The following is a 14,834-nucleotide window of genomic DNA, read 5'->3' on the forward strand; positions in this document are numbered from 1 at the left end:
TGCTGCACAGCATAATACGGCTTGTTAGGATAGATCATCAGGGACTCTTGTACTTGGTAATAGAATGATGTAATGCCCATCACCAGGTGGTTATTAAGGAGGGCAGGGATAGCATGGAGCACTGGATGTTATAAGCAATGAACCGTGGAACACTATATCAAAAACTAATGATGTGCTGTATGGTGACTAACATAATATAATTTTTAAAAAGATTAATGAAAAAGAAAAGATTGGCATAATGCATTCTTCAGGAACATAATGCTTTATCATAATCTATTATCACATCAGGGAGCACATTGAATGTCCTAGAGCACCCTCTGGAGGAGTGACAGGATGTTTTACCGGTGTTTTTTGTAGGGTGAGTCCCAGTCTCATTTTTACTGTAGATCTTATTTTCTTAAGTGCTATGGGCAATGTTTGTGGCCTTCACTTTTCTAGTTATTAACTTCTAGATCAGTTTAGTTTCTGTATAAAATCATATAGAACTTTGCCACTTTAGAAACAAAGTGGATTATATATAAAACTATAAAAAAAAGAATCACTCTGGCTGTTGGAGTACACGATGGGTGACAGGGAGGCCAGGGAAGAGAGTCCCATAGGAACAGGTAGGAGACAATGGAGAATGAAGCTGAGACAGAAAGTGGAGCTGGGGAGTGGGGGATGGGTGTGGAGGGTTTGGGGTGGTTAGTGGAGGAAATAGCAGCAGATGAAACATCTAGGAATCTGTTCCAGTTACCATTGTATGTGGGTGTGGACACAACCTCCCCTCCCAATTATCTCATGTACCCCCAAATTATAGAGTAGGTCTTTCTTAAAAGGACAAAGGGAAATTTTCATCCCTGGGGATAAATTGAACTCCTGGCTTAGAATACAAGGACTTTGGTGGACATCTAAGTCTAACATTTATATGTTACAGATAGGAAGAGTGAAGCTAAAGAAAGAAAAGGGAATTATCCAGGGATCATCCAGCAAGGTCGAGAATTTGAGTCCTCACTGATTCACAGACCAGTGATCTGTTATTTTATCCCTGAAACCTTTCTCATCCCCCTCTTCAGAAGACACTGAGATTAAAAGTTGGTTGTATAGACTTCTACACATCTTTTAAGGCCTTTAGAAAGAGAAACATTTAGTACATTTAAAAATTATTATTTTTTATTGACGTGCAGTTGATATTGTATCAGTTTAAGGTGTACAGTGACACTGTATAAGTTTAAATTGTACATTTATGTACTGTAATATGATTACTGCTGTACTGTTAGCAAACACCTCTGTCTTGTCCTATAATTGCCATTTTTGGGCTCTTTTTTTACATTTTTAATTTTTTATAAAACAATTTCTTTTTAAAAATTATTTATTGTTTTATTTGAGAGAGAGTGTGCTTGTACTCGTGCGTGTGGTCGGGGAAGGGATAGAAGGAGGGAGAAACAGACTCTTCATGAAGCAGGGAACCCAAAGAGGGATTCAATTCCAGGACTCTGGGATCATGACTGAGCCGAAGGCAGATGCTTAACCATTTGAGCCACCCAGATGCCCCTATAATAAAACAATTTAGGGCACCTGGTGGCTCAGTTGGTTGGGCAACTGCCTTTGGCTCAGGTCATGATCCTGGTAGTCCCAGGATCAAGTCCCACATCAGGCCCTCTGCTCATCAGGGAGCCGGCTTCTCCCTCTGCCCCTTGCCCCTTTCATGCTCACGCTCTCTCTCTCTCAAATAAATAAAATCTTTAAAAAAAACCAAAACAAACAAACAAAAAAACCAATTTCAAACTTATAGAAAAAAAATACTGCAAAATACACCATATCCTTTACCCAGATTCATTTATTAAGATTTAATCTCAGCAATTTTGAAGTATATAATACAATATTCTCTTCTATACTTAATATGCTGTGTTGTAGATCGCCAGGATTTATTTATCAATCCATTTCTCTCACACACAGTCCCAGGTAATCACCATTCTACTCTCTGTTTCTACAAGTTTGGCTTTGGCTTTTTTTAGTGATACCATGCAGTAGTTTTATCCCTCTATTGGAATTTTCTCACTTAGTGTAATGCTTTCAAGGTCCATTTACATCGTCAGAAATAGCAGGATTTCCTTCTTTTCATGACTGAATAATATTCCATTGTATGTATACATATAAACACATCTTCTTTATCCCTTCATATGGAATAAAGCTGTTTTCATTATGGAAAAACAATCTAATGCATCCTTTGAGGCATATATATATATATATATATATATATATATATATATATATATTTGAGGCCTATATATATATATATATATATATATACACACATACATATTCATTGGGGAGCTTTCTTTGACCTGTATTCCATGAGACCCCCAGACTGGAATGGGAGCCCCATATTTTTATAGATTTTGGCATGGCCCTATCTTTTCATCTTTTAAACCTCTGGTCTTTTTTGTTGGTGGTGATGGTGGTCAGTGATATGCTGTATTTTTTTCTTTTTCTTTTTATCTTTGACCATCCTCACCCATTTCTTCCACCTCTCACACCTTTACTCTGGCATCCACCAATCTGTTCTCTGTATCTGTGAGTTTTTTTTTTTTTTTTAAGATTCCACATGGAAGAGAGATCATATGGTATTTGTCTTTCTCTGTCTGACTTACCTCATTTAGCATAATGCCCTCAAGGTCCATTCGTGTTGTCATGAATGGCAATATTTCATTCCTTTTTATGGCTGAATAATATTCCACTGTGTATATGTGTGTGTGTGTCTGTGTGTGTATATGCACAATTCTTTATCCATTTACAATTTCTTTATCCATTTCTTTATCCATTTACTCATCATTGGACACTTAGGTTGTTTCCATATCTTGGCTGTTGTGAATAATGCTGCAATGAAGATGGAGATGCATATATCTTTTCAAATTAGTGTTTGTATTTGTTTTTTATTTTGTTTTTTTTTTTAAAGATTTTATTTATTCACTTGACAGACAGAGATCACAAGTAGGCAGAGAGGCAGGCAGAGAGAGAGGGAAGCAGGCTCCCTGCCGAGCAGAGAGCCCGATGCGGGACTCGATCCCAGGACCCTGAGATCATGACCTGAGCCGAAGGCAGCGGCTTAATCCACTGAGCCACCCAGGCGCCCTGTATTTGTTTTTTAGATAGATACATATTATAAAATTTCGGGACCAAATGGCTATACTGGTAGATTCTACCAAACGTTCAATGAAGAATTAATATCTATCCTTCTCAAACTATTCCAAAAAACAGAAGAAGGAACTCTTTCAAACTCATTCTATGAGGCTAGTATTACCCTGATACCAAAACCAGATAAGGACACTAAAGGAACAGAAAACTGTAGGCCACCTCTCTCTTTATATCCTATTTTCATTTCCTTTAGGTATGAACCCAGAAGAGGTATTGCTGAATCATATGGTAGTTTTATTTTTACTTATTTGATGGACCTTCATGTTTTCCATAGCAACTGAACCAATTTGCATTTCTACCAACAATTTTTAAAGACTCCCTTTTCTCCAAATCCTCACCAATACTTGTCATCTCTTATCTTTTTGTTGATAGCCATTCCAACAGATATGAGATGATATATCATTGTGGGTTTGGGTTTTTTTTTTTTTTTTTTTTTTTTTGCATTTTCCTAATGTTTAGAGATGTTGAATATCTTTTTTTTTTTTTAAAGATTTTATTTATTTATTTGACAGAGAGAAATCACAAGTAGATGGAGAGGCAGGCAGAGAGAGAGAGAGGGAAGCAGGCTCCCCGCTGAGCTCGCCGGATGCGGGACTCGATCCCAGGACCCTGAGATCATGACCCGAGCCGAAGGCAGTGGCTTAACCCACTGAGCCACCCAGGCGCCCCAAGATGTTGAATATCTTTTTATGTACCTTTTGACCATTTGGGTGTGTTCTTTGGAAAAATGTCTATTTCTTCTACCAATTTGTTAGTCAGATTTTGTTGTTGTTGAGTTGTATGAGTTCTTCATATATTTTGGGTGAAATTTCTTATCGGATATCTGGTTTGCAAATATTTTTTCCAATTCCATAGGATCCCTTTTCATTTTGTTAATTGTTACTTTTGCTGTGCAGAAGTTTTTTTAGTGTGATGTAGTTCCACTTGTTTGTTTTTGCTTTTGTTACTTGTGCTTTTTGTGTCATATCTAAAAAATCATCATCAGGACTAATGTCCCTAATTATCAATTAACATTTATTTCTCATTACTAACATATGATCTTTTTATTTTATCTTATGTTCCTCTGACCTGACAGTTTTCATCAATAAAAGGCTGGAAGAATCAGACAGACATGGGTAGCCCTATACACACACACACACACACACACACACACACACACACGCCTCACCTGGAGAAAATTCTCATTTTGACATGCTGTGGAATGCTGCATCAAAGTCACAGGTGATAGCTCTTCTATTATAGATTCACCTTTCATGGTACTATTTAACTATCAAAAAAGAACAATAACAGACCTGTGTGTTGCCAGAATTTCAGGTGCGAATTCAGCTGTTACCAGCTCTGAAAGTTTTATTTAAAAAATTTTTTTTTAAAGATTTTATATATTTATTTGACAGGCAGAGATCACAAGTAGGCAGAGAGGCGGGCAGAGAGAGAGAGAGGAGGAAGCAGGCTCCCCACTGAGCAGAGAGCCTGATGCGGGGTTCAATTCCAGGACACTGGGATCATGACCTGAGCCGAAAGCAGGGGCTTTAACCCACTGAGCGACCCAGGCGCCCCAAGCTCTGAAAGTTTTAAAAATATGTCTCAGGGGGGCACCTGGGTGGCTCAGTGGTTAAAGCCTCTGCCTTCGGCTCAGGTCATGATCCCAGGGTCCTGGGATCGAGCCCCGCATCTGGCTTTCTGCTCAGCGGGGAGCCTGCTTCCCTTCCTCTCTCTCTGCCCGCCTCTCTGCCTACTTGTGATCTCTGTCTGTCAAATAAATAAATAAAATATATAAAAAAAATATGTCTCAGGAAGGTGATTATGGGAAGTGGACAATATCCAATAGTGATGAAAGTGAGGAGGAAAAGCCAAAACTAGACAAGTCTCTACTTCTCCCCTCCCCCATGCTGGGCAGGGAGCAGGAAATGAACCAAGATACACCTGTTCTGAGACTAGGAAAGCTGCCTATAGAAGAAAATCAATACTTGTGAAGTTCAGCAACACAGATTGACAAGTTTCACCTCTCCAAATGTGAAGAAGTCTTCACCTCTCAAAAGAAGAGTAGTTCCCAGGAAGATCTAGGTTGGTGTCTCTCTAGCAGCGACAATGAGCTGCAACCAGGAACACAGCAGAAGCAGGCTAAAAACATAGTGGTAAAGAGGAGAGCAGCATCTCTTCTTCCAAAGACAGTGCTGTCCAAAGAACTAGAAATCACAGTCCTCCTGCCCACCATGGATTAAAAGAGGAGAAAGAGGAGTATGAAACCTCAGGGCAAGGCCAAGACATTTGGGACATGTTGGATAAAGGGACTCCCAATTTTACCTCACTAGAGTCTCCGGAATTAAGCCAAGTTATAACTCTGGAGCCCTCCACATCAAGGATATTCTATCTCCTCTATTTGGGGCACTTGTATCTTTAGCTCAGTTTAACTACTGCTTTGATATGGGCAGGCTCATAAAACAGTATCCACCAGAGTTCAGAAACCAATCCTGCTTGTGGATGGAGATAAATGAGAAGCTAAGGCTCACTTACATATCTAGGCCAGGCCTTATGAAAACATTTCCCTCTTGCAGGAAAATGATGTTACTATTGTATGAAGAAGTCCTCTGGGTTGTCATACACACCTCCAACCTTATCCATGCTAACTGGCACCAGAAAACTCAGGGAATATGGTTGAGACCCTTACACCCATGAATTATCCATGAAACCCACAGATCTGGAGAATCAGAACACATTTTAAAGTTGGTATCATCAGCTACTTGATGGCTTACAATGCTCCTTCACTCAAGAAGTGGATAAACACCATCCACAAGCATGATCTCTCTGAAACCAATGTTTATCTTATTGGATCAACTGCAGGATGCTTTCAAGGAAGTCAGAAAGATAATTGGGGACATTTTAGGCTTAGAAAGCTTCTGAAAGAGCATGCCTCATCCATGTCTAAAGGAGATTCTTTGCTGATAGTAAGTCAGTTTTCAAGCATTGGGTCTGTGGGAGCTGATGATTCAAAATGGTTGTGTTCTGAGTTTAAAGAGGCTTGGTGAAGCTGGGAAAGGAAAGCAGGACCCCAGGAAAAAGTGCCATTCCTCTTCACTTGATCTATCCTTTTGTGGAAAATGTGTGAACCAACTTAGAAGGATATCCAGCTGGGATGTCGCTTCCCTATAACATCCAGACAGCTAAAAAACAGAATTGGCTCCCTTCCTATTTTCACAAATGGTTGGCTGACATATTTGGCCACAGCAATGCTATGCCACATATTAAAACATATATGAGACCTTCTCCAGGCTTCAAATTGCTTGGTTCCTTGTCACAAGGAATTTGTCCAAGGCCACCTGGGGAGCATTAACGAACAGCACCCAGCTGATGATCCATTCCTATGAGCTTGGGGTCCTTTTCCTGCCATCAGCATTTGGCCTGGACAGCTTCAAAGTAAAACAGAAATTCTCAGGGAACAAGGAGCCAGTGGCTGTCTTTCCTGTGCCATATGACCTGGCTCCAGAACTGTATGGAAGAAAAGACCGGCCATGGATTTGGAACATTCCTTATACCAAAGCACCAGATACACATGGGAATATATGGGTTCCCTTCTGAGAATCTTAAAGGACTGTGAAATTTAGGTATAAGACTTCAAGCCCCAGATAACACATGTTCTTATTTGTACCAGATGTTCAACCTTAAAGTTTTATCTACACCCCTAACAAAACTCTCTATGGCTCAAACAAAAACAAAACAAATAAAACTTCAGATTCACTTTGATTTTTTTAAAGATTTTATTTATTTGGGGCGCCTGGGTGGTTCAGTGGGTTAAAGCCTCTGCTTTCAGCTCAGGTCATGATCCCAGGGTCCTGGGATGGAGACCGGCTTCGGGCTCTCTGCTCAGCAGGGAGCCCGCTTTCCTTCCTCTCTCTCTCCTGCCTCTCTGCCTACTTGTGATCTGTGTTGGTCGAATAAATTAAAAAAAAAATTAAAAAAAGATTTTATTTATTTGACACACAGAGAGAGATCACAAGTAGGCAGACGCAGGCAGAGAGAGAGAGACGGAAGCAGCCTCCCTGCTGAGCAGAGAGCCCAATGACCTGAGCCCATGACCCTGAGGTCATGACCTGAGCCGATGGCAGAGGCTTAACCCACTGAACAACCCAGGTGCCCCAGATTCATTTTGATTTTATAAAATTATCTGAAACACACTGCAGCAGGAAGAGAAACCGTAACATCATTTATTTCCTATATCTTAATCTTTTAGTAGTTCCAGAGAAAAAAGGAGAAAAATAGTTAAGTGGCATATTTAAACTACTTAAAGCACTTATATCTTTAGTATTTAAGAAAATATTGCTTATGAGCCAATATTAATTATCACATGAGACGTTGATATACTTTTTGTGTAGGGTTTTACAATTATTGTCCAAACACACACATAAAAGATCCAAATGCACATTTCATAAAATATGACACATTGCTAGTAAGGTCTCAAGAGTACAGTGGAATGAGAAGGAACAGTAATATATAGCAAATTGCAACCTGTTGGGTCCCACAATCTTACCCAAATGAATTTATTTTGTGAGATAATTTATGGATTAAAAACAGACTCTTAAAATGAATAATGTATTTCTAAATTATATCAACCTTCTGCAAGAGATGCTTACATGTTTTGTTTCTATGATATTGTTTGCCTGTTTTCTACTAGGTCATTTGCCATTTTGTTACTGATTAGTAAACATTCTTTATATATTATGGATATTAATCCTCTTATAGTATATAGTGCATTTATAAGTTTTATTTTACTCTGATTATCTTTTAATCTTCTACTGGTTTGAACCTTTTCCTGCATGCATTTTGTTATTAATATGTTAAGCATTTTATGTAGTCAAATTTTATAATTTTAATTTTTAAATTTAAATTTAAAAAATTTTAAGGATTATTTATTTATTTATTTATTTGAGAGAGAACCAGTGAGAGAGCGCATGAGAGGGGAGAAGGTCAGAGGGAGAAGCAGACTCTCTGTGGAGCTGGGAGCTCGATGCGGGACTGGATCCTGGGAATCCAGGATCATGACCCAAGCCGAAGGCAGTTGTCTAACTAACTGAGCCATCCAGGTGCCCGAAATTTTGTGATTTTTAATAATTCTATTCTGTCCTCATTATTAGCTTTATTTCCTTTGAGGTCATTTATCCTTATTGTTCATTTAAGTTCTTCTCTTATATTGTTTATTTTCCTGAAACTATCTGATGACATATATTTAGGCATAATGCTGGATTAGTAAAGGCAGCTGAATGTGGTTCCTCTGTACTGGTCATGTCCCTTTTGCCAGTAGGCCCATTTCTTTCTTTCTTTTTTTTTTTTAAAGATTTTATTTATTTATTTGACAGACAGAGATCACAAGTAGGCAGAGAGGCAGGCAGAGAGAGAGAGAGAGGGAAGCAGGCTCCCTGCTGAGCAGAGAGTCCGATGCGGGGTTCGATCTCAGGACCCTGAGATCATGACGTGAGCTGAAGGCAGTGGCTTTAACCCACTGAGCCACCCAGGCGCCCCGGCCCATTTCTTGAATTGGAAGAGTGAGTGTAGACATTGTTTGAGTATTATTATATGTGTGCTCAGGGAGTGTTGACTAGCAGACTTTATTTTAAACAGAGTAACTGAAAAGCAAACAAGCCTACTTTAATCTTACCTCTCATACAGTTGTCAAATTTCTTTTGGAGGGAAATATTTAGAAGGCTAAACACCAGAATGTTAACAGAGGTAAGATTATGGGTGGTTTTTTCCACCTTTTTGTTTATCTGAGTTTCTGATTTTTCTAGCATTAAATGTTAATTCAGCTTCCTCACATCCATAAATGAAGAACAACAAAAGAATTTTGCTTAACTCCTCCAGTCTTTATAAGAGGGTATTAATAGTCCTATTTCTTGCCTGGATTCAGCCTATTCAACAGTTTGGGAAGATAACATCTTAACTAGAATTCAGAGATTATTTCTAAGAAATGAAACACATTTAAAGTAAGGTATTAAAAGCAATTTGTATGACTGTGGGTCACAGTGGGATGTGCAGTAACAAATGTTGATGAGTGATTTTTTTTTTAATGACCATGACTAAAATGCAGCAAATTATTCAATTTAGCCTACTCAAGGGGAAATCTATTATTTAGTCACAAAAGACTTTGAAAATGAGGAGACTGTGTATATATACCATGGAATATTACTCACTGGTAACTAACATAAACATAACACAAACACACACACACACACACACACACACGCACACAAAAGAGCTCCAAATTGAATGAAACCAGTGGCCTGCCCTTGAGGGGCTCATAGCTTATTACAGATGAACAAATAATTGGAACATGACATATTATGACTGTCAAGAAAAATATGGACAAGGTACAGTGTTGACATAAAGAAGGGAGTTTGCAGCTCTGTTTAGCTGGATCAAGGGAAATTTCATAGATGTGGAGATGATTGATTGTAGTTTTAAAGGAAAATTGGGAGCTCACTGGGACCAATTTAATGGATAAGTGGGAGAGCATGATGTAAGTTTGTGAAGAGGGATTTAAATGTGCAAAGAAACAGGTTATGGAAGTAACAAGTTGGGTTGAGGTGTCTACACTAATTTGTAGAAACGTTAAGTGGTTCTGTAAAATGCCTAGGAGAGGTGAGCAGGGACCAGTTCATAATGAGTTGAACACTGTGCTAAAGAGATTTGATCTTTTGAAAGACTTCATTTGTAGAATTGGGCTGAACTGGGAAGACCTATGGGAGACTCTGAAAAAATAGCAGTTTATCTAGCTAAACCTAAATGCAGTCTTACTCCCAGAGGGCTTTCTGGAAGTTTCATACATTAAAAAGTGTAATTATTGGGTTACCTGGGTGGCTCAGTCGTTAAATGTCTGCCTTCGGCTCAGGTCATGATCCTGGGGTCCTGGGATCAAGCTCAGCATTGGGCTCCTTGCTCAGTGGGAAGCATGCTTCTCCATCTCCAACTCCCCCTAGTTCAAATAAATAAATAAAATCTCAAAAAAAATGTGATTATTATTGGATGTGCATATGTGTCTCCCTTGATTAGTTCATGATTTAATTAATCTTCCAAATGGGTAACTTTTGTGAGTAAATGGTGGCATTAGCTGGGTGGGATATTGGAATGAGAGGAATAAACTAGGACTGATTCACACAAACAAGAACATATCCTACCAGACTTGATTCAATTGGGCTGATGGCCCAGGTGGAGAAATCAATGTTCCTGCTCTCTGGGAGCTCTTATTCTTTTTCTTTTTATTTGTTTGGGAGCTCTTATCTCGAGCAAAGAAGAGTAGGTGTAAGGTAATGGAACCTTCTGTGACTATGACCTCCATATATGGGAAAGAAGGTGGTATGGACTTTGATTTCCAGTCCACCCATGTGGGTTAAAATGAGAGCTCAGAATGCTGATAGCACCAAAAGCTCTTGTCTCACCTTGAAAAACTCTGTGTGACAGAGATCACTAGACAAAGAAATTGTGCTGCCACTTTCTCTTGGGAAGTCTGTAAACATGAAGCTATTTCTGGTTCTCATTATTCTGCAGTTTGAGGTACCAATAGGTAACTTGTCCCAATGTACCATGAAATCCTAGGAGATATTACTGTTTGTAGGAGTGGGGTCAGGGCCCTTGAGATTGTTGATATCTTGCCAATATCAAAAGTACCCAGTCTCCTTAAGCCTGTGTCTTAGAAGAAAGTATTTGGGGAGGTAAGAGGTAAGAAGACATCAGACATCCTCTCCAAACGTAGGCATGAACCCTGCATCTAGAATTATCTTTATAATGTTGAATATGGTTTTCATTCAGGAACCCTACCATCTGTTTTTCCACTTAAACTCTGCCTTTACAATAGTAATGAGAAGAGCAAAAGCTTTGGAATCATGTAGATGTGAGGTTAAAATGTATCTTGATCACTGATTCATTGTATGAACTGAGCTAATTATTCCCTTTTTTTAAAGATTTATTTATTTATTTTACAGAGAGAGCGAGAGCATGAGGAGAGGGGTGGAGGGAAAGTGAGAGAATCCTCAAGTAGACTCCCTGCTGAGTGCAGAGCCCAGCACAGGTTCAAATCCAGGACCCTTAGAGTTAACCTAACCAAGAGTTAGATGCTCAATTGAGTGAGCCATCCAGGCACCCCTGATTATTCCCTTTGAATCTAAGTTTTCTCATCTGTCAATTGAGTATAATGACACAGTTTCATAATGATTGAATTTCATATGAGGAAATGTCTTTGTTTTCCCTTTGTTCCAGGAGCTTGTCCAAATTTGTGTACAAGGGCACATAAAGAATGTGAAATAGGTGATCTAGGCCCTCAGTGCAATACTCCAGATAGGCGACAGTTTGGATCTCTAGGGAGATGGGTACACATGGAATTGAGTTTGATCCGTGGGCAACACATTTATCTGAGATCAAAAAGGAGGATGGAGAGAGAGAGAGAAGGAAAGAGAGATTGAGACTGAATCCAGGAGGATCATGGTCATGAAGACATAGAAGCTGAATAAGGGAATTTCTCAGCAGCATTTATTGCTGAGACCCATGAAGTCTTGGCCTTAGCAAAGGGAGATTTCTACTCTTCATATCAGTGAGTGTGAAACCCTATTTCTCTCTTAACTTAAGAAGTCCTGTTTGTGGTACTTTTTTAAAAGTTAACTTGTCTCATGGGGCACCTGGGTGGCTCGGTGGATTAAGCCGCTGCCTTCGGCTCGGGTCATGATCTCAGAGTCCTGGGATCGAGCCCCGCATCGGGCTCTTTGCTCAGCGGGAGCCTGCCTCTCTCTCTCTCTCTCTCTGCCTGACTCTCCGCCTACTTGTGATCTCTCTGTCAAATAAATAAATAAAAATCTTAAAAAAAAAAAAGTTAACTTGTCTCTGAATAGTGTGGTGGTGGCAAGTTGGTACTCTATGGGGACACTGAGCTAGAATAAGGCTGAGGGAGTGCTGACTTTGGAGTATGGAAGACAGAGTCAGATTTTCCAGAGTCCAGGAGTGGGACATAGCTCCAATTGATAACCATGAATTGTTCTCTCTTCCTTTTTGTCATGTAAGTACTAATGTCTTCAGAGCCAACTGAGTTTCAGCTAGGAGCATGGACTTTTGATGTTCTTAATTTGTTGGATGATTTTCTTTCTTTCTTTCTTTTTTTTTTTTAAATATTTTTATTTATTTATTTGACACAGAGAGAGAAAGAGAAGAGAGAGAGAGAGAGGTATCACAAGTAGGCAGAGAGGCAGGCAGAGAAAGAAGGGGAAGCAGGCTCCGTGCTGAGCAGAGAGCCTGATGTGGGGCTCGATCCTAGACCTTGAGATCATGATCTGAGCCGAAGGCAGAGGCTTCAACCCACTGAGCCACCCAGGCACCCTTGTTGGATGATTTTCAAGGAGGAGGCTCTTAATTTTCTCTTATCAGCAAAAGGTTCACTTCGGAAGCACAGGAGGCCAAACCTGTGGGTACCACATACTACTTCTACTCTGTCTTAGAAACTAATCTTCATTCAATGTTTCCTATGCACAGATACAGCATGCCCCAGAAAATGCTTTAGTAATATAATAGGCTACTGCTGGAAGAAGTGTGAAATGGGGGAAATATATGAAGTGGCATGTCTAAATGGGAAATTATGTTGTGTAAATGAAGTCAAAATAAAAAAACACAAGAAAGCCCCAGAGTCACCCTTCTCTTTACCACAGCCTGATGGGAAGATAGACTATGTCATTTTACCCACCACCACACTTCTCACAGTGCAACTATAAATTGAGCATTTGCTTCACTGGTCTCCACTCTTCCTAAATCAAAAGTACCACCTCCTTTGACAGCCAGGAGTAAGAAATTTATCTACTTCTTCTGTGAACTTGATTCTCCATGTAATAAAATTTTATGCTTTTCTCTGGATTTATTTATTAATGTATTCACTCATTTTTTAAAAAAAAACACTTTAACTATAAATGGATAATCATGTTCCAGGCATTATACTGGTAAGATGGGTGATACAGAGATGAAATGAAAATGTTGGTATAAGTGGGAGTTAGCTCCTCCATTTTCTATATTTCATAGCATTTCAAGTACTACTCCTCTTTTAAATGAAGTTTCTTGGGTGTAAGCAGATCTAAATGTCCCAACTTTGTGTGTGTAGGATGAAGAAGGGTATTGTTAACAACTGAGAATTCATTAAAAGAAGGCAAGTCAGGGGCGCCTGGGTGGCTCAGTGGGTTAAGCCGCTGCCTTCGGCTCAGGTCATGATCTCAGGGTCCTGGGATCAAGTCCCGCATCAGGCTCTCTGCTCAGCGGGGAGCCTGCTTCCTCTCTCTCTCTGCCTGCCTCTCTGCCTACTTGTGATCTCTCTCTGTCAAATAAATAAATAAAATCTTTAAAAAAAAAAAAGAAGGCAAGTCATTGGAACATTTCATAACGTTTATTAGCCAGCTCTAATGGGCAGTGATGACACCTAGTGATAATTCCAATACAGGTTTCCCCTACTATCCAAAAGTAGAGTGATTCTTTGAGAACCTTTATAGGCCAGAATTGTGTAAAATGAAGAAGCACTTACCATGAATTTATATAATGGAAAATTTTTTGAGTGTTCCAGACCCGAAAAATAACCTCTTAGGCTTTTTTGATACCTTAGGACACATCTTGCTAAGGGATGCCCAAAGTAAGCCAAGATAAAGCAATGATGCTCACAGACACAGCTCAAAGCTATGGTGGCTTGGTGCTGGGATGCTGAGTACAGTCCTGAGGAAGGAGCTTGGTGAGGCCACTCTTGCTGCTCAGAGTACCCATGGCCTCTGTAATGGTTTGCTGCAAAACATACACTGAGTGCCATTTTTTCTTTTTGGCTTTTTATGCAAAAGACAGTATCTTCTTCAGATTTCTTGAACGTAATGAAAAAAGGTACTAATGTGGGTCTTTTGTAAAAGTGAAGTGGTGTAACTACAAACTTTAAAAAAGCAGGGGATATCTATACATCATATGAAGCTTATTTAATGTGTGTCCTCCATTTCCTTTTTAATAGCAATCAGACCACTCAGTCGACACAAGTTTTAGACAATATTACCCTTAGAATCTTGAAAACATTACATATTCAGTTGTTTGTTTGTTAATAGTGTGAAATCTGCAAGCTTTCAGTTATAATAAAATCTGAGCATCTAATGTGAAATGCAATGACCATGGTTTAGAACACTGTATTGTGTAATTAAAATATGCTAGGACAATAGAATTTAAATGTTCTCACACACACACAAAAAGAAAACCAAAAACCACCAAGTAAATATGGGAGGTGATGGGTGTGTTAATTAACTAGCTGGGGAGGGAGTCCTTTCATGACATACACATATATCAGAACAACATGATGTACCTTTTAAATATCTTAAAGTTTGTGAGTCAGTTATACCTCAATGAAGCTGAAAAATAAGTAAGTAAATAAATAAAATACTATGAAATTTAAAGCCTTATAAATGAGAGAGACATATTTAAGAAGCTCCTCATGAGCTAGATACAATCTTAGTAAGTCATGATGCTCTCTAGATGAACAGAACAGAACATTTTGTGGTACCATCCACTGATGTTGCTTGGTTAAGGTACTGGTCATAAATAACCTTTGTGGAGCTACCTTTTGCTCATCTGAGATAACTCAATGGACCTTATTCCTCCACGTACAGCTCACCATGTGC

At 39.2% G+C, this 14,834-nt stretch overlaps 1 protein-coding gene and 1 pseudogene across 1 annotated transcript; both read left to right on the forward strand.

Moving 5' to 3' along the window:
• Positions 1 to 4,961: 4,961 nt before the first annotated feature.
• Positions 4,962 to 6,762, forward strand: LOC101687764 (annotated as a pseudogene).
• Positions 6,763 to 10,680: 3,918 nt separating this feature from the next.
• Positions 10,681 to 12,917, forward strand: DEFB128 (defensin beta 128). Its single transcript, XM_045084221.1, has 2 exons — positions 10,681 to 10,729; positions 12,682 to 12,917. Exons 1-2 carry the CDS (start codon positions 10,681 to 10,683, stop codon positions 12,915 to 12,917), a joined length of 285 nt encoding a protein of 94 aa, XP_044940156.1.
• The last annotated feature ends 1,917 nt before the right edge of the window (positions 12,918 to 14,834 follow it).

Source organism: Mustela putorius, unplaced genomic scaffold, assembly GCF_011764305.1.
Source record: "Mustela putorius furo isolate JIRA1106 unplaced genomic scaffold, ASM1176430v1.1 tig00000743_pilon_pilon_pilon, whole genome shotgun sequence".
Taxonomy (NCBI): domain Eukaryota; kingdom Metazoa; phylum Chordata; class Mammalia; order Carnivora; family Mustelidae; genus Mustela; species Mustela putorius.

Bases quoted from the DNA above. Each gene is read 5' to 3' on its own strand.
- DEFB128 (XM_045084221.1), top strand. From the start codon at position 10,681: ATGAAGCTATTTCTGGTTCTCATTATTCTGCAGTTTGAGGTACCAATA. The intron at 10,730-12,681 runs GTAACTTGTCCC...TCCTATGCACAG, and splicing joins GCAGTTTGAGGTACCAATAG to ATACAGCATGCCCCAGAAAA.